Genomic DNA, 19,903 nt, shown 5'->3' on the forward strand with positions numbered 1-19,903 from the left:
AGAGCACCATCTACCCAGGCTGTGATTTTTGCCCTTTCCAGAGACCTTTCTTCACATTGTTGTGGTTATCCATGAGAATTTTGGATGGCGTCAGCAGGAAGACAGAGAATTGCACTGTTGCACAGAGAACCCCTTTTGCATCCCAAGCAGTTGTAAACAAGCCTCAGATGAGACGTTGACAGCACACTGAAGATTTTACTCCTGTGCTCTACTCTGAGGATAAAAATAGTATTCTTATCTCCAAGGCAAAAACAAGAAAAGCAACTTACAAGTTTTATTCCAGCAAATGACACAGTGGTCTGTGCCCCTACATTTCAGGGCACAAGGTGGGAGTCACCCAGAACCAAAAGGAAACTTCTCAAACAAGAACTGATGCGTTTAGGCCTCCTCCAAACACCACATGGAAATAGTGGTGCTGAAACAGGCAGGCACAGTTAGCTGGCTGTTAAAGCAGGTTCTACAGAAGAAATATCAGACAAGGAGAGGGCTCTGTTCAGACTAGATAAAAACCATAACCAAACCGTATCAGGTACAGCTCAGACATTGATATCTCCCCTAAAATCTCACAACACAACTGGTAGTAAAAGTCTTCCCTCAATCACTTGGCCACAAAAAGCCCCAACCTTGTATTTAGGACAAAAATTGTAAGCACGTATTACGCTGCCTTTGGTAGGTAACACAAACGTGAATTTGGCTCAAAACTTCTCCTCTATAAATTACAAACTACAACATGGAACAGAAGCTCCTTAACAAGCAGGATTTCTAGGCAGTTGATTTGAGTAACACAACTTCACAGAAATGAAAAACAAAATTGCTTTTGGGAATTCATCTTTAAGTACTTTTATGAAGTAAATGCTGCCTATCAGGAAATTAATTTAGGCCTTTTCTCTCAAATACTTTCATTTATTACCAGTGAGAGCAGGACAACTGCCATCTCTCTTAGCCAAGCAGAACAGACACATTGAAACACAGATTCTATGTTTTAAAAAACAAATTATCTGAACGTCTGTGTTGGTTTTGCTCAGCCTGGTTTTTGGTAGTGGGGGAGCCACAGAAGTGCCTTCTGTGAGCAGCTGCTGGAAGGTTCCACCGTGTCCAGCAGAGCCAGTCCCTGACAGCTCTGAAGATGGACACGCTGCTGGCCAAAACTGACCCAATGAGAGAGGTTGGTAACACCTCTGTGATAACACCTCTGGGGGAGGTGCCCATGCCAGGGCTGGTGGGTGCCTGGAGGAGGCTGTGATCCAGTGGGAGATGAAGTGGAGGGAAAAGGCCCTGCTGCTTCCAGGCTGGAGCAGCCTGTCCTTGGAGGATGCACCCGTGGAAGAGTGACCCGTGCCACAGCAGTTTTGGGAGGACTGTGCCCGTGGGGGGAATGCAGGTTGCAGCAGGTGTGGTAGGACTGCTGCTCATGAGAATGGAACCATGCTGAAGTGCACAGAGAACTGTCCCCCATGGGAGGGACCCCAGGGCCTCACAGGGGAAGGACTCCTCTCCCTGGGCAGGGGAACAAACCTCGGTGATGAACTGACCCAAACCCCCCTGCCCTGTCTCCCTGTGCTGTCAGTGAGGAGGTGGGAAGGGCTGGGGGAAGAAAAGGTGTTTCAAGGGCTTCTTTCACTTCTCATTATCTCCCTCTGACTTTATTAGTAAAAAATTCACTTTGTGCCTCTAAGTTGAGCCTGTTTTGCCCTTGGAATGTTTTCTCCTGTTCCTTATCTCAAGTCATGAAGCCTTCATTAAATTATTCAGTCCTCTGCCCAGCTGTGGCAGGGGAGGGCGAGTGAGTGACTGTCATGGGTGCCTGGCATTTGGCCAGTGCCAAACCACGGCAATATCCTAAATCCCAAAATTATATTCCTTATAAATCAAAGCCAAGTAGTTGTCAGAGGCAAGTTAAACTCCTTTAACATATTCCTAGAGTCATTCTAATTGAACAGGAATGAAATAGATTTTAACATTTCCTGGGAGAAGTGGTGAAATTCTTTGGAAAATGTATTATTTTGAAAAGTGCTTTCCAAATTATTTTACATGGCTGTCTCAATAATCCAACACCCACGCTGTCTGACTATTGGGAACACTTTCTATTCCTTTGACATATCCATCAAAAATATTGCCAGTTAACCCACATCTTTGCAGTGTTTGAAGCTTCTGGATATTCCACACAACTATAGATTTTTTCTAAAGGGATAAAAAGAGTATTTGGTATGGAACACATTTATGTATACTGTATAAATGATGCTTCTTTCTCATTTTGGCATCATTTGCAACAGCCCTCCAGTAAGAGATGATAAATGATGCTGAAAGTGTTGTTCAGCAGAGTAACACAAATTCAAATGGCATTTTCTCCAGTTCACAAAGTTACTCGGAACCACTTCAGGAATGTTAGAAAAACTTCCAGTTTCTACTGCCTGGCCTCCTGACATAATTACAAAAAAGGAATTTTAAAAAAAATATTAACTAATAATAATAACAACTAGCTCTTACTTGTTTAGTTTTCACAATGAACCACTTACAACTGATCCTGATTTACACTGTGGTTATTCACTGACATGACATCTTTAACACTCAAAGACAACCAAGATACAAGATCTATTATACTATACAGTCTTGTAGGCAGATATGCAAAAATCGGATCAGATTCACTCTGAAAAAATACAGCATCAAACACAGTCCAATGAAATCTAGATTTCCAGACCAAACACATGATGGAAAATTAAGATTCTCCTTTAAGCAGTCATCACCTTGTTTTGGAAACAACTTTACAGTTAGAATACAACTATAATTTCACAAGTGTTTCACTCAGCACAGACAGAGGAGCTGCTTAATCCAGCGTTACTAGGAGGGGAAAAAAAAAATGATTGTAGACCACACCCTAGGTGTAAACTGATACAGATTTTCCTCTGTAGTTTCACCTGAAACAATAGCCAGAGGGTGTAATTTAGGGTATATACACCTTGACAATGCCATGGCTATAATATCTAGGGACTGACAATGAAATGTTTGTATAGTGAAGTACCTTTGGTGTCTGTCTGACACTGAGGTTGCAGTGAACATGGCTGTCTCCTCTCTCACCCACTCAGCCCCACAACCTCATCCTACATTCTCCTTCCAGTCACAAAAAAACCTCTGCTGACTTCAGTGGCTCACAAGACCCCACATCCCCGGATAACACTTAATAAACCACCAGAACTCCCATTTTCCTACTCACAGCATCTACTATGCCACTTATTCAGTCAATGAACAAAACCATACACTGAAAGTTAAATTTATGAAGGGTAAAATACAACAGAATATGATGTCCATGGAAAGCAAACATCCAATTTACTGTGTACTCATCATAGGACTTGATTTTCAAATTTAACTCATTAAAGCCTCTACACTTCATTTTAAGGCAAGCTGCTATAGGACTTCCAGGCAACCGTATCAATGAGAAAGCATCCAACCAACTTGCTTGCAAAGGAAACAGTGAGAGCTCTAGATTTCAGAAACAAAGCAATATGGACTTAAGCTCAAAATTGCAATCTATGGGATTTTAGCTCTTCAGCTCTTTTGTGCATATTTTTTTGTGCCAGTTGAGAAAGCTGCATTTTCTGTTGCACTACAGACAGTCAATGAAGATTCAAGTCCTGCTTAGCAACAGAAGGAAGAGCAGATCAAGAACACTACATGTTTTCTGCCTATTATAATCCCCCCAACAGAAAACAAGGCATAACCAATTATCCCTTTCCCCTTATATCACCAGTGAATTTCATCCATGGGCTATGCCAAATCTATCAGAAGTGGAGATCAGGGTGGGGGTGAGCCTTTAAATAAATAATCTCTCTCATTTGGAACACGTTACCACAAAACAGCTTATTCCAAATGGTTGATGGGCATGTGCACACACAAGTCATTGAGCATTTGAGTATTCCTAACCTACCTGAGCCAATAACCCAGAATATCTGCCATTTCCAAACCCAGCAATCGTAACTCCAAGCAATGTGGGAGCAGCTGCGTGCGCAGTTTACTCTGATGAAGTCACATCCTGTCATACCCTGGAGTATCTGGGGTTACCATGAGTGTCTGACTTGCCACAAGAATGAGTGTGAGAGCCACCAGCACCAGTCCTGGCTCACAGCCTGCTCAAGCAGCGACAGCTTTTGACTGTGCAAAGCCTTCTAGCAGTGGGAACACAGATTACAATGAATTTATTGCCTCCTATGACAACTGCTTTTATAATCATGCTACTCTGCTACATTAGACTTTGAATTCCCTTTGTCAGATTTTAACACCTCCTGCTAAAAAACTTAAGTTTTAAGTGTAAGTACAAAGCTCTATTCATCTCTGTTCTGTCACCTACATTGTAAGAATTCCTAGGAAATAACATTGAATATCATACATATGGGGAACTTCCACAGCAGCGGATTATTTCATTCATTACATAGGAAGAGAAAAAATTTTCAAGCATCCTAGAGGTTATTTAGAATGGTTAATTACAAGTCAAATATTACAATGGTTTGTGAAAGAAGGAATATTTTCTGTCTTGTAAGAGACAAGAGATCACACCTATCCCCAGACAACCTTCAGCAGTTCCAGCCACAGGCTGGCCATAGCCAGGAAAGCTGAAAGAAGTAGACACATTCACTTTTATAGATCTGCTGCAATGGAAGAAACATCTTTTAAAATAGTTACCTTAGAGAGAGTAATCTGCATCCTCTTAACCCAATTTATTTAAAAGTATCCTTCACTAAGCCTTTTTGTCTTTCCTGCTCTACTCAGATGACAAAGTTACCACCGTGTACAAAAGTCACATTTCTACATATTTATTGCATTGTTCTTCTCTCACCGAGTTCTTGGTGTTAAATATAGATTGGTTTTTGTGTCGTTTCTGTGCTTTAACCAAGTATTATCACCTCTCCTGCACAGGGATAACCGAGCTAATCATACATACCACTTAAGAAGCATTAGATAACAGTGAATTCCTGACTGTTACGTATGTGTACAGACAACTATTTCAAAAGGTTCTTGTAAAAAAGAAAATACCCTGCTCCTCACATATTATGGACAGATCAAGACAGTCTTGTTGCTGCAGTTCCAGCCAAAATCCCCAAGGCCTTGCATTACCACACTAACAGTATGGTAATACCTAAAACCTGCAAAGTATCTTTAAAGCATATGAGATGACACAGTTCTAACTTGCAGTCTAACATCACAATATTCTATTTATAACACCTGACTCATCTCGCCAGAAATAATTAAATATTGTAAACAGAGCTTAGATTCAAAAAAAAAAAAAAAACCAAGAAAAAATTAGGACAAATCACTGCAGAGAATTTCAGAAGTAACATCCTTTCAAATTGCATATTTTTCAAGCAATCTCATAAAACCTCCACAATTTTCCTAAACAGTTCAATGTAATTTCAAAGTCTCCCTGTAATTGTTTTATGATAACCAGTCCACAAAACCTTAAAACAATTTGTGTAAATAGCCAATTAAAATGCAATGAAATGAAGAAGAGATTTATCTGATTACAGGCTGTGAAGAGCTATGCAGAATGTCTAAAAAGAAGCACGGCACTTTGTACTGCTACCTTAAAATATTTATTTCAATCTATTAAAAATTCTCACAAGTGTATTTGCAGGTAGTAAAGGACTATAGAGCCCTCTAAGCATCTCTGTGATATGATTTGACACAACAAAAAATCAACTCAACGAAGCACTTCCCAAGGCTGAATAAAAACAAATTTAAATTTGAAATAAGATGCTGTCTCTTACTTGTATTTACAACTTAATATTGGAACAGATGCTTTAATTATTTATGGAACCTGCTGCTGGGAAAATTCTAGACCTTGGGTCTATGTGATAAAGATGCTTCTAGTGAGCCTCTCAGGCCTGGATTTCACTGCTCAACCCATCATAGAAAGAGTTCAAGAAGTACGAGGGTTCATTGCATGGCTCTTAGTACTGCCACAGCTCTGATAACTTCCATTAATAGCAGTTAATATAATCAAACCTCAGAGTTTCTACTGAATGCCCTAGAGGTTCACAGAACCTTTTTTTTATCCCCCAAGATATACTAACTGTCAAAGACCAGAAGTTCAGCTGTTACCAGGTGACGCGATGCTGAACAGAGTTTGCTCCCACGTGCTCTCCTGACTGATTCCTACTGTCACTAAACCTTCCAGAGTGTCTTCTGAAGGTGCCTACCAAAACCTGACAATCTGCATTCCCACAGAAAATTCAACACTTGCTTTATTAAGACAGTATAGTCTAAAAGCTGTAAGACTGGTACTGTGCTACATCACTCCACAGTCACCACCAATTCTGACCTGTGACCCAAGTTACAGATGTTCTGTCCTCCTCCTCTATTTGTTGCCAGTTAACTCTAAGCTGTGGTCACAGTACCAGTGAAGTGCTTGAAATAGACAGTACCAAGGAATTCACCTCTCAAAGGATGTAACACGCACAAAAATAACCCAAACAAACTAAAAAAAAGGGGCTGTATGTGTAACTGAAAGAATGAGGTGCTTAAGCTCTAGTAGACACCACAGCTTCAGCATCCACTGAATACCCTATTAAAAAGAAACATTCAACTTTAAATTATCTAACCAAATCTCTTTTCTGCTCCCCATGCTTTTATTTTCCTGAGATCCTAGTTTCCTTTCTTAGAATTTTTATAGTTTTAAGTATTTCAAAATTATTTTATGAGTCAGTATAAGAATACAACAGACTGTTATCCACTTCAAAAGGGTTGCACAAATTAATAAGTAATGGTCTATGTAATGATGATGTACATGGGTTGTCTCTCTCTGACTCTCCAATACAGATTTGGGGGTGGAGATGGCTTGGTTTTGGGTTTCTTATTTTGGATTTTTTTCCCCACATTCTTGTTTTATTTAAAGGAACATTTATGACAACCTTTAGCAATTGAACATTTACTCTGGGGAGAGTCAAGAGTTCCTTGGTTGGTGGGAGAGGCTTAGGCCCCCAGCCCCAATAAATAACTTTGGTTCTCACTGTTTCCATCCACAGCTTCTCTACCCTTTCACTGAGCAAAATGAGCCAACTTGTTGTTAAATTTTGCAAGAAGCAACAGTTGCCTCTGTTGAAGCCTGTCAAAGTTACCACGCATGAACTCTACACTCACAGTTCTATTTACAGATCCTCTTCGCAACAATGGACTAGAAAATTTCTTAAAAGCAAACTAAATTCAGCACAAGTTAGCAAGGACCTCCTGAAAAACTGTTTCAAGCACTGATTATGAGGTTTGATACGAAGAATCTTTTTTTTCTTCAAATCAAACAGTGTCAGGTACTACAGACACATCAACCTGCTTTTAAGACCTACTGCACCTCCAAGGTGAACTGAGTGTCTGAAAACATTTTGGCTGCATCCAACGGCCCTCGCTCCCACTATCATATAAGCTTGGAAGATACACTTCAGCAAAGTTTCATTTTAAAATATAGGAAAAATGCATAAAGATAATGAGATTTTCTGCCTTACTGTTCTGGAATTCATCTACATATTATAATGCAACATGCTATCCTTGCTTCATCACAGCACAAGTGAGTGGCAGAGGATTCACACCTTTAGCTGGTTCACAAAGCAGTAAGTAATTAAGTGACTGCATGAGCCAAAAGATTCTGTCACATCAATTATATATGAAAATAACTAATAAGCACAATTCCTTCTAACACATTCTTACCTTGATAGGATTGCTTAGCAGAAGAAGGCTTCAGTGCACAAAGTCAGAGTAAAGGTTAAGGCTTATTTTAAAGTAAAATCTTCCCATCCCATTGGGTATCCCTCTCTCACTTCCATCTCCTGGGGATTTTTCATACCAAGAGCCAGTCAAGTCCATTGGGTCCATACCTTATTTCTTGCAGCTCTGATTTCTACATCAAAGCTCAGCGTGGATTGTTACTGTCTCAAAAAGCAACACGTAGGAAAGTATCCAGCGAGTTTCTCACTTTGATGATGGTCAGTGAGGATCCCAGCAGGAATGATTTAATATTATGTATTAGCAGAACAGAAAGCATATAAGAGCAGTGAAAAAGAAACAGGGAAGTATGAGACACAAGCACTGGGAGTTTAGGAAGCCCAAATTCAAATTCTAGTTCTTACTTCAATGTGAGCTTGGTTATAACAAAGGGGGTTAGATACAGCAAAAACCCCATGTCTGAGACAGGTTTCCTGATCTCTACATGGAACTAGCATCATTGACAGATATTAAGAACTCATCAGGCTTCACAACCTTCTAAAATGCTGAGAGAGGAGCTGCCTAATCAGCAAATAGAAAGTGCTACACACAAAGGTGTGTCTGAAATCCTGCCTCTCTCCACTGCTTGCAAATATTGCTGTGGAATCACACAGTTACATCCTCCTTTATTCCTTTAAAAGAAATAGCATGCATCATTCTTTGCCTTTAAGGCTTAACAAAGGGAGAAGCTGGCAATGTTAAGCCCCTTTTCTAATACAGTGTTACAACAAGAACATTCACTCTTCATTCAGGAGACTCACACTCAACTGCCTTCGAGGCTGAAATCCACCTCTTGCCACCAGGCACGCTGAGGATGAGGCCATTCCCACCAGGAAATGCAGAGAAACAGCACGTGGGAAAAGAAACAACTAACTACCACCCATACCCCAGTGGAGACACTGGCCAGTGGGAGCCTGACAATTGTTAAATAAAGAAAATGGTTCTTGGTTTTGAACCCAATTCTAATATGTGGGCTGTAAAGTCATGTTCCTTCTTTTGCTCCCTCTCCAGGCCATGAATATTTAATTCTTTTATGCAAACTGGAAGAGTTGCAATGCAAGGTTAAATTAGCCTAAATAACCTTGAAATCCTTTTGTGAAGCTGGGCCTCAGAGTCAACTCCCAATCTGTAAAGAAATAACTTTCTTACACAAGGAGTTCTGTTGTTACTTGTAGTTAAAATACTGTGGGGTACCATGACAAAGGTCTTGAGGTTAAAGTGGATTTAACAAAATTTACACTTTAGGTTCACCTTTCTCTCTTAAGAACCAAGGTTTAGAAAGTCCAGTTCCTTAATACCTGTTTGCTTCTCAATTTTGAATGCAAAATACTTCCTGGGAAAAGGAATACTTAGAGCATTTTCAAAGTTTTATTTGATAACATGTACGTATGCTGGCATGTTTGCTGCTCCCCTACTTCCTTAAGTTAAGTTAATCTAAACTTAATTAATACTACTCTAGCTCTATTTTGCAGCAGGCCAAGCTCCCTACAGACCAGCTACAGGTATATGCCAAGCCAGTGTCTCATTCATATATCATAAAGCAAACAAAATAAATAGACTTCTGGAAGCCTGACAGGGCTCCTAAGTTTCACTTTTAATTCTCTAAGTATTTTATGCGCTTCCTTCAACTCATAACCCTACCAATCATTCACTTGGTTGGAGTCAGTGCAGAAAAGCTGTGTCTCAGTGATCTGCCTGTGCAAAAACAGCTTAATGATCTCTCTCCAGTGGGAAAAAAATAGGATAGATTATTCTTTACCCTGCCAGCTAATCTTTAGAATCTGGAAACCTTAGATGCTTGCATTTTAAGAGGTAGAAATAAGAGCAAATGTTTGAAAACCCTTATTGGTAAAATCTTTACTCTGATAACATGTATGTTCATTGTTATAAATGCTTTTTAGCATTTGTATGATTTGCTTATTCAGAAAAATGAGTTACATATCCAGTACAATTATTAGATTGGAAGTTGGCATTGAGGCAATAAAGTGATTTTTCAAGTGCCTAAGAACTCACAGAAACACTTAAGAAGATAGCAAAACAACACAAGTGAATCTGAATGCTGCAGCACAGCTGCCTATTGCATCTTTCTTCCGAGCCACTGACCACCAACTGATCCTAGAAACTGTATTTTTCAAATTTTAGCAACATTAGGAATTCTACAAAAAAAATAGCCATTTTGATTCAGACGCAATATGGATCACTGCCTCCCAATCCTGCTAGCCTGTGCCACCTTGCTTGAGGTTCCATTTACTGCTTGCAGCTCACAAGTGGGTAAGGGCTGAATCAGATCATCTCCTAAGGTCGCTGGCAAGTTCTGCTTCCCGTGATTGTAAACCATGTCCACAAACTCAGTCTTCCATTTCTAACAACAGCAAATAAATGACTCGGGTCTAACTGTTCTAGTATTTAAAACAGTTGGGCCTATTCTCTGGCACATGTCTCAGGCAGTCAGAAGGAACCAAGAACCAGCAATATTAAGAAAGGTTCTAAAACTTTCTCTGTTCTAAAACAATCACTAAATTAGAAAAACAAACAAAAATTAACATGATAAATCAGACTCATCGCTTCCTTTTTTCCACTGCCTGTCAGAATGTAAATAATAATCTATAGCTTTCATTCATCATCTGCTTACAACTCCAAGCAGCATTGTTACTCTTGCAAGAAACTAGGCCGTAATGGGCTTTTGCTAATCACAGGTGAAAGGTCACTCTCATTTAGCAGAGTCCCAAGCAATAAACATAACACATTGACATGACAGAAGAAGGGATTGGTATTGAAATACTGACATGGATTATACCAAGAACAAAAAATATGGTAACTCAAGAGAAGATTTTATCAGTGTTGGTCACAGAGCTTCCTCAGGATTATTTATAGTCTAAAGAAAAAAAAAATAAAAAATAGAGAAACACAGTAAAGACGGTCTATGCCCTAACTCGTAGTTTTCAAAACACGTATTAATTTAATAACAACGCTAATTACACCAGTCACTGACAGGCCACCAGTCCTAAATCCAATCCAATAGAAAACTCTGATCCTTTCTCTTTCCCATGCCTAACCCTCTGCTAAGTAGAAATGAGGAAGAAAACTTCTTCGTCCACTTTTCTTCAAGAATGAATCGCACTCACCTTCTCGGCAAAGTCGCATTGCTTCTCGGTTTCTTCCGTATTCCTTGAAACTTTCTTCTAATGCTGTTCCTAAAACCAAAAAGCCACAAGATCTCAATGCACGGAAAAGCCAGAGGGTAGGATCCGACCCCTCGCTCGTGACCCGCAGCCCATTCCCCCGCGGGCACACGCAGGGACACGACAGTAAACACGGGAGCGGAGGGACCGAGGGCTCCTGGGCCCCGGAGCGGGGGAGCCGCTGTCAGCGGCGGGGATGCCTCACCTGCGGCGGGAGCTCCCCGCCCCACGCCGAGGCTGAATCGAGGGCAGGAGGTGCCGGGCTCCGGGGACCGGCTCCTCGCTCCCCGCACCGTGTCCCGGATTACAGGAACTGGGGCAGGCGCTGCCCGCCGCTCCCGAGCGCGGCCGGGGGGCGCGCACCGGACAACGAACTCGGCCGCGAACGCCGGGGGTGGGAACGGACCCAAGCTCCCCGCCGGGCCCGGCAGCGCCGCCGTGCCGTCCCGGGGCACCGGCGGGGTGCGCCGGGGAGGAGCGGGGGGGAGGGGGGATGGTGGTTGGCGGCCACTCACCGTCGTTCCCGTGAAGTTTAGCAGCATCGACCCAGTGGCTCCAGGGCTGCCCCAACATCGCCTCGGGGCTGGGCAGGGACCTGCGCTCCCCGACGGCCGCCATTGCCGCTGCGGTGGCGGCGGGGCCGGCGCCGCTCCCGCCTCCTCCGCCTCCTCCCTCGCCGTGGCGGGGCCGCCGCTGCCGCTGCCTGGCGGCCGCGCCGCGCTGCTCCCTCCTGACGTCACCCGCGGCCCGCGCCGACATTCTTTCCGCTGCTACAATGTAACGAGAAAAGTCAGCGGCCGCTTAAGGTGGCGCCCCGCTCTTAAGGCAGCGCCGCGGCGCTGTCAGCCCGCCCGCTCGCTCTGCTTCCTCCCCGCGGGGAACCTGAGGCCCTGCGGCGGCGCCGACTCACCTCTGCGGCGGCCCGGGGGGCAGCGCCCGGGTGCCCATTATTGTGCGGGGAGCGCTGCCTTCCTCTTCACCGTGTAGGTGAGGCGCGCTTGTGTTCGCGCTAACAAAGCGGCGGAAGGGAGCGGGGGCGGGCACGGCTACGCCACCTGCCAGGCGTACCCCAGCTCCATGGGCCGCCTCGCTCTCCCCGCACCGCGGCCCCGCGACCCTACAAAAACAACGGCCGCATCACAACCCCGCCTGGCACCCGCTGCCCCGGCGAGGGGGGCGGACCGGAGAGCGACGCTGCGGGCGGAGCCGGGCGGGCGCGCCCCGCCCTCAGCGCCGGTCCACCTTAAACCCGGCGCCTCCTTAAAGGCAGCGGCGAGCAGGAAACTCGCTCCGGGCGGGCGCGTCCCCGTCCCCCCCGGCTCCTTCCCTCCCATCGCCTCCCTCCCTTCGCTCCTCGCCCGCGGCGACCGCCCGGCCCCGGGCGCAGGGGGACACCGAGCGAGTTTCCTGCTTTATACCGTAACTTGTCTCCTAAGGAAAGGGCCTTCTCATTGTTATTACACATTTCTTTTTTAAACAGCTTTTTTTTTTTTTTTTTTTCACCTCCTTGCCTAAACTTTGCGATGACGTAGCTGCCGTGTCAAAAAGCGAGGATTAAAGGATGCTGTCGTACCTGCTAACTTCAAGTTACAAACTCTAAGCTTTGCAAAAGCAAATTCTTTGATTAAAAAAAAAACAAACCTGGATTTAGAATTCATTTATTACAGTCTTCTTCACTAAAGTGTTCAAGTACCAAAGTCAAACTGTCAGGTCATGATCTGGAGCGACTTCTGGCCACGCTTGACGCCACTGTCAGTAAAAACATCCTCAAAGAGCAGCTGAAAATATGTAAATCTGATGTGCTGCCTCCTCTACAGGTACTCAGAGCATGGGACTGGCACTGTCAGTGGAACTGCTGACAGATCTCATACATGTATTTGCAAAACCACACAGCAGAAATCAGAACCGTAAATAAATTTGTTTAACCTGCAGAGGTGCATATACATGCAGGCTTAGCTAATTTTCGTTTTCTGCTTTCATTTGAAGTGTGGGACTATAGAAACTAAAGATGTTTCTTACCAAATTTATGCATATAAAATCTATAAATTCAAGCTCATCACACCAGTCATATGGGATAGCATAGGCTGTAATTATAAGAACAGTTTCAGTGTTCCACCCAATTGATAATTTATGTCACACTCAGAACATCTCTCATAAAACTGCAGACCTAATACAGAGCAGCTAGCATGATTCTTCTCTCCCCTGATCAACTTGAAGTCTAACTTAGCTACTTCATAAAAGGCCAAGACCATAAAATTTAGGTAAAGAGAGCAACACTGATTTCTACTGCAGACATTTGCAGCAGAATTAATTATCAAAGGCCATCAGCCTCTTGAGCTGGGCCCTAATGTTTCAGTTACACTGGCTCTTTTCTACCCTGTCTGTAGCTTCCCAAAACTCTTCATCTTAGTCTGAGCACAAATAAAGGTGTTCATGGAACCAGAGTCTAAAGATTAATGGAGTGCATTATTGTTTGATTAATTATCAAATAGCATACTTTATAATATAGGAAACTATTTATAATTAAAGTTAAGAACTTTAATCATTGGAAGAAAAATGTCAGTCAGATGCCGAACGGTTTCTGAACAGAACCTCAGCTTTTTTTGTGTGGTGTAGAAACCAGATAGGTAAAAAACCTATGCCTGATTTCTTTCAAGCTTAGTTCTTCAACAGTTCTTCACAAATAGGGTCTAAGATAGCATCCATAGCTGACTCAGCCATAGGATAAAGCAAGTTACAGATAGATTTATATTCTCTGTATCAAATATTCTCATTTCTGTTATAAACTTCATTCACGCAGCTTTGTCCTGGAGTAAGCTGTCAGAAAGCTGCCTCAGCTACAGTTTGAAAAAGAACCTTTGATATGTCCAAGTGTCCATCAAACTCATAAAGGATTTTTCTATTATTTACTTTACATAAATCATAAAGTAAATATAGTGACAAGTGACCAAACAGAGTCATAGAACACCATCACCTACCCTTTAACAGTGACAGAGTTGACCATGGCAGATCAATTTCATGTTCACACATCACATGATTCTTTTCTTTAAACATTACTAATGTATTTATGTCAAATTATGCAAAAATCGGCAAAATTACATCAATTAACTAACTACATTAACAAGCCAGTGGATTGGAAACTACTTCTTAGTGTCTAAAGTTGACACTCATCAAGTTACTCAGAAGTGCCTCTTGCTTCAGAAGTGCCAGCCACACAGGTAAAAGCACACGCCACTGTTATTTCATACAGCTTTGATTATCCCCTTTATGGCTCTTCTCTGCTCTTTCAATCTGGCTGTTGCATTTTTAGCCTCCCTCTTTCACAGCTTTTCTTCTCTCCCTATATATTCCCACTCAAGATCTAATTCTGCAGTCTGGGCCTCAGGCTGTCCTTTAGTAAACCTTCCGCTACTGAAATATTTTCTCACTGTGCCGTGAGTACATCAGTATTCCAGCAGAGGGAGGGAAGTGGCAGCAGAAGGATCAGTTCATCAGTTCAGTGCACAAGACTGATTAGTCAGACAGCAGGAATAGGGGCAGATGAAAAACTAATTTTACAAGGGCTGGAAGTGGCGAGAACTTTCTCTCCCCACAAAGTCATTAGGCTGAATACATTGTTTGCGCCCTTTAAAGCACACCGGTTCAATTTTGTTACATTGTTTCCATAATGCTGTACATGGATGCATTGATTATTTTAGGGAAAAAGAGGGAAATCCCTGAAAATCCATCATGTTAGAAGGAGATCAGAATTGAAAACACATGTACAGGCAGTAGACTTTAACAGAGGTGACTGTCACAAATCTGAGACATCCGGTCAGAAGAGCAGTCATCCAGAGCTCCCTTGGTGGTCAGCAAAGAGGAAAGGATACTTCTGGGATCAGTTTGGCCCCTCCTGGTGCAAACCACTATTTGAAGAAGCCCTTCTCTTTCCACTGACCACAGATGTTGCCATGGATGACCACACACATAAATTAGGCACCTGCATTAGACATCCAGGATTAAGTGGGGTGAACCTGGCCAGGAGTGGGGAGAACATTCGAGAGTGTAGAACTGTCTAGAAGCCAATACTTCTCTTTAACAGAACAAAAAGGAGCTCAGAAATGCCACTGGTTCTAAAGACTTATCTGAGGAAGCAAAATAGCCCAAGCAGTAGCACTGGGATTGAGACAATGTGTGAAAAACCATGAACTGCTCATACCTGTGAATGAGAACAAGTATTTGGAGAACAAGAGAGAAAACGCAAGGAGGAGTTAAGCTCAAAGAGAAAGTAGAGAAGGAAAAACATGAGGCAGGAAAACAGCAGAAAACAGTGGATGAAGTAGAGAAAACACTCAAGTAATGATGTGAAGAAAGCATAAACAAACAAAACATATAACACCGCCTGCAAAAGCAAAGAAAGGAGACAAAAACAGGAAACAAAACATACAGAAAAGGAAAACTCACAGTTTTAAAGCTCACTAAGTAGATTTAACAATATATTAAAGATGGCTGGCAACACTATGATTAAATGTATGCCTACAAACAGCATGCAACTGCTGAAAACTGCAGCGGATGGTTTTTTCAAGGCATGACACTGCAGGCATTTTTTCACCTGTACCAGCAGGTTTCATTCTTTTGCCAGGTGGTCCGGGAAAGCCGTTCAAACAGGGAACACCTACTTCAGCTGTTCAGTTAGAATCTGTATGACAGCCTCTGTATAGGACCTGAGATATGACAACTCTTAACTGGAATGAAAAAGGAAGGATGAATCTGCAGCCAAACTCTTTTAAGAGCAGAAGTACAATGACACGATTCACCGATGGTTTTCCACAATGGATGTGAAAGGATGTGAGAGTTGAAGTGCAAAGGGAGGGACAGGGAGAATCCACGGGGGTGTCACTTTATCAGTACTCAGAAGAAAGGAAAATAGTGAATTCACAAAAAGTCTGTCAAGGAGAAGCTCTGAGGGGCATTATGGCACTAAACAAAATCAAGTAAGTTCATTCTAGCCAAAGGTATGAAATAGCCAAGAAGGGCATAAAAACTAAGATCAAATGTCATTATTTGTTGGTAGGTGGGATTCAGGATGAAGTGACAACTCAAGCAGCTGATATGCTGAAGTCCTGACCCTCCCATCAGCTTCTACTGAAAACACTGGAACAGGGAGCACATTCTATGTGTTTTAAAATGTATCTCCAGTATGAGAAATGTCAGACTATAATTGGGCAACTATGGAAGCAAGAGAGAAAAAGTTCACATAAATCAAGACATCCAGATGAAAACAGAACTACCCAGCCATAACAAACAGACCATTTAATTTAAGCCCCATTATAGAAAAATATTAATACACTAAGAAAAACACATTATGGTAATCTGTAGTTCACTCTAACATCCAGGAAATCAGCAACTTCTCCTTTTATAACTACACACAGGATTATGACCCTGAAAAATGATACTAATCATAAGGAACACACAATAAAAAAATTATATAAGAAATCCTGCTAGTCTACTATCCTTTTTTCCCCATGGATCCTGGGAATAGGTTGATGTGTATAATTTTATTTATAAGTAACACTTCAAAGGTGAAACTGGAGATGTGCAGAAGCATTGGAATACAGCTACTTTAAATGCTGGAAAATAAATTATTGTGCATACCTACTACAAACCACCCGTACCAGGGGAAAGAATAATACTGTTAAGATTAGAATACTAACTTAAGGTATCATTTTCTGAGAAGGGAGAATTGAGGAATGGAGGCAAACAAGTAAATCTGCAAAGAATTTGGCATTAGAGGAGAATGTAACAGATGCCCTTATATGTTTATCCAAACATCACAGTAACACTTTTACCCCCAAATTATAAGATAATGTTATTACATGCATTAAGAACTTAGCAAAGGACTAAAACCACTTCCTTCTTTACTTAACTTTCAAATATGTCTGCAAGAATTCACAACATAGTGATCTAAAGCATAATAACGGATAGAGGAGCACAGATCTTTGCCCTCCTTAATGACAACATACACCTTCAATTCTTGGAGGGAAATTTACAGAGAAAACACTTTGTAGTGATACAAAGTTTCCAAGTGTTCAAGGTAGATAGGCAAAACTACACAAAATGCATCCAGTTAATGATCTGGAAATCAAACTAATGTTTACTAATTTTACATAAGGTATTGAAATTACCTTTTGAATTTGGAAATGTTAAAACAATTTTAGCAACCTAACTGTGCAGATGAATCATTTTAATCAGAGGAATCATAAACAGGTATGACCTTTTAGATTCTCATTTATACACAGAGAATATGATATTACAACTTAGAATTATTCAAGTACACAGCTGTTCAAGCCAATTGTAACAAAACATTAATGTTGGATTTCTATTTATTGAAACCAAAGCACTTGATGGGGACAATTTGGTACTACTGATCTTCTGCAGGTTTCATAACCTGCCTGGTTTCTTGCCAGTTTAAGACTCTGGCTGCAAGCACAGCTCACAGAACTCGAGTTCCTTGTGGCCACAGCCACACTATCTGTGAAGGGAAGCTGCTGAGGCCCCATATCCTCTGATGTGCTTTTAACATCAAACCAGGGATCCTAAGAACCCTGGCGCAAGGAAATTTAATTTTAATCTTTCTTCTCATGTTTGACTGCTGCCTGCTGATGCTTTGCTGATGCCACCTGCTCTGACCACATGCTTAGTGAGTTAATAACAAAATATTACACAGATTGGACATGGGCAGGTCTGTGGGACTTGACAGGAGGCATTCAAGGATGTTAAGAGAGGTAGTTTGAAAGGTCACAGAAGGGGACCATGAGGTTGCCAGCAAACTGGCTAAACTGCTGTGCTCAAAGGGCGGGAAGGGCTCAAAATCAAATGGCAATCAGCCACAGAGTTCCTTAAGGATCAACATCGGGCTCAATCCTATCCGATATCTTTTAGAATTATCTGGACGACAGGGATAAATACATCATCAAGTGTGCAGGTGACACAAAAACTTGGAGACAAATAGATCCATCCAAAGTGTCCCTATGCACAGAGATTGTGACAGGCTGGATGACTTCACGAGACATTAAAAAACTGGACAGGGTCCTGCAGAGAGCCCACAGAGTGAGTAGAAGGTTGGAAAAGTTTGTGAAAAAATTACAAGGAATTGGGTTCATTCAGCCTAAAGAAGAGATGCTTCAGGTGAGATGTAATCACAGTCTTCCAAGAAATAAAAGATAATTATAGAGAAGATGGAGGTAACTCTCTTCCACAAGGAACAAGGTGACAAGGCAAGAGGCAACAGGCACAAATTGGTTCAGAAGTTCTGTACAGATGCAACAACAAAATATTTACTGTGAGGACTATTATATATTGGAACAGGCTGCTCAGAAAAATTGTGAACTTTCTCTTGCCAAAAATATTTAACCCTTAGCTTGACTAGGCCTCAGATAATCTGCCTTAAACAGAAGGTTGGACCAGATGATGTCCAGAGAGTTGTTCCAATCTAGACTTTCCTAGGATTACATGAAAACCTGATAGATGTTGTGGCCCTATTCAATGATGTGGAGCAAGGAAGTAGAAAGAACAAAGCCAGATTTTGCAGCCCAGACACTCCGGGTTCACTAAGACAGTCACCTCTCAGGTTGCTGGAAAATCCAGGAAAGCATTTTGCTATAAAAATTTCAGGTATTACAGATTCAAATGTTAGATATAGCGAGATCCAGACAGTAACAAATGTTCCCCACAATTCTTGAACCCAGGTTAACTCTGCCACTTAAATAAGCTCTGCAGGCCAGATCCACGCTAATCATAATGGCTCTTTCTGCTGCAATCTATTTTAAAATATATTAAAAGATGATATGTCCAGCAAATACTGGCCAGGCTATAATAGTCTGGATTCTTCGTATCTGTGCATAAGAGTGAAGTCTTTTTTTTTTTTAATGGAGTTAAGCAAAAATATACAAAATGGTGAAATGCACGTGATGATAAAGAGTAAAGATAAATGTAAGGGAAACAGAGAAAGAAACAGATAATCTTTCAATGAATGAGCAGTACCTGATAAAATAATCTGCACTAGCAGCCCTTCAGACAGAATTTCAATTTATTATCACAATATTCTCTTTTTTATAACATTCTGCAATGAACACTCATGTGTTCATAGTTATGCAGAATAAACCCACGGTGTTAGGCAACTGTACAGTCTCATCTCAGATTACAATTCCACTTTCTGAACTTGTAAAATAATAGGACTGATGCAGCGGGTAGGCTATAGCATATGCCAGAGCCTAACAGCCTTCAAATGCTTTAACATATGGAAACATAGAAATAGAAAAAATAGTTATTCAGAAAATGAAGATTACTTCTTCGAAAATATAAAAAATAAATAGATAAATTTAAAATATCGATTCTACTATACTCCCCACCTGCCAAAGTTTACTTTTCCAAATCACTTCACCTAATTGATTGAAAGATAAAAAGATAAAACTAAGCTGGATTGTAAGTTTGGCAGTTGCATGCCAAGTTGAACTGCTTTCAGGTTAACTGTAACATCACTTTATTTCCCACTGAAGCATACATTAAACATCTGCATTTAAAAAAAGTCTCCCCACTGCATCTGGTAACACTTCAGACTTGCTTTGCAACCTGCTAATATCCTGTTCTCTTACACTTCTCACATCTAAAGAATGAGAATCTTATGCTTAAGGAAAATATTTGGTTAAGCATGTCACAGTACCTTGAAAGTATGGTGAATCGCTGGGTTGATTTATCAATTGATCTTCATCTGTTCAGATTTTGGAAGCTTTTCCTAACTTGTACCTGATTAATTCTGAAAGAAAAGAAAAAGAGTACAGCACTAAGACATTTGAAACCTTAACTCCGTTTCCTAACGATGTGTCTATTTAAAAACTAATACGAAACATTTTATCAGTTTTGCAAACACAGTTTGTGCAATGGATTTCAAATTGAAAGGTAAGCAGGGAGCTGTTATGGTGTGTTCTGTACAGAGCAGCTCT

At 41.5% G+C, this 19,903-nt stretch overlaps 1 protein-coding gene across 7 annotated transcripts in view; it reads right to left on the reverse strand.

Annotated features, from left to right (window-relative positions):
- Nucleotides 1–19,903, reverse strand: part of ATXN7 (ataxin 7) — an 86,638-nt gene that overhangs the window by 48,485 nt on the left and 18,250 nt on the right. The window contains exons 2-4 of one of the 7 annotated variants that reach the window (XM_066327258.1): nucleotides 19,624–19,716; nucleotides 11,438–11,692; nucleotides 10,866–10,934 (exon numbers count right to left, since the gene is read on the reverse strand). In XM_066327258.1, the coding sequence (XP_066183355.1) occupies nucleotides 10,866–10,934; nucleotides 11,438–11,681 (313 nt within the window). In that variant the 5' untranslated portion in view covers nucleotides 11,682–11,692; nucleotides 19,624–19,716. Of the gene's footprint in view, nucleotides 1–269; nucleotides 512–7,686; nucleotides 7,708–7,853; nucleotides 7,951–10,865; nucleotides 10,935–11,437; nucleotides 11,693–11,832; nucleotides 12,165–19,623; nucleotides 19,717–19,903 lie in introns of those variants that run through there. The other 6 variants (XM_066327260.1, XM_066327259.1, XM_066327257.1 and 3 more) reach the window with 6 other exon arrangements.

Source organism: Sylvia atricapilla, chromosome 11, assembly GCF_009819655.1.
Source record: "Sylvia atricapilla isolate bSylAtr1 chromosome 11, bSylAtr1.pri, whole genome shotgun sequence".
In the NCBI taxonomy this organism is placed as follows: domain Eukaryota; kingdom Metazoa; phylum Chordata; class Aves; order Passeriformes; family Sylviidae; genus Sylvia; species Sylvia atricapilla.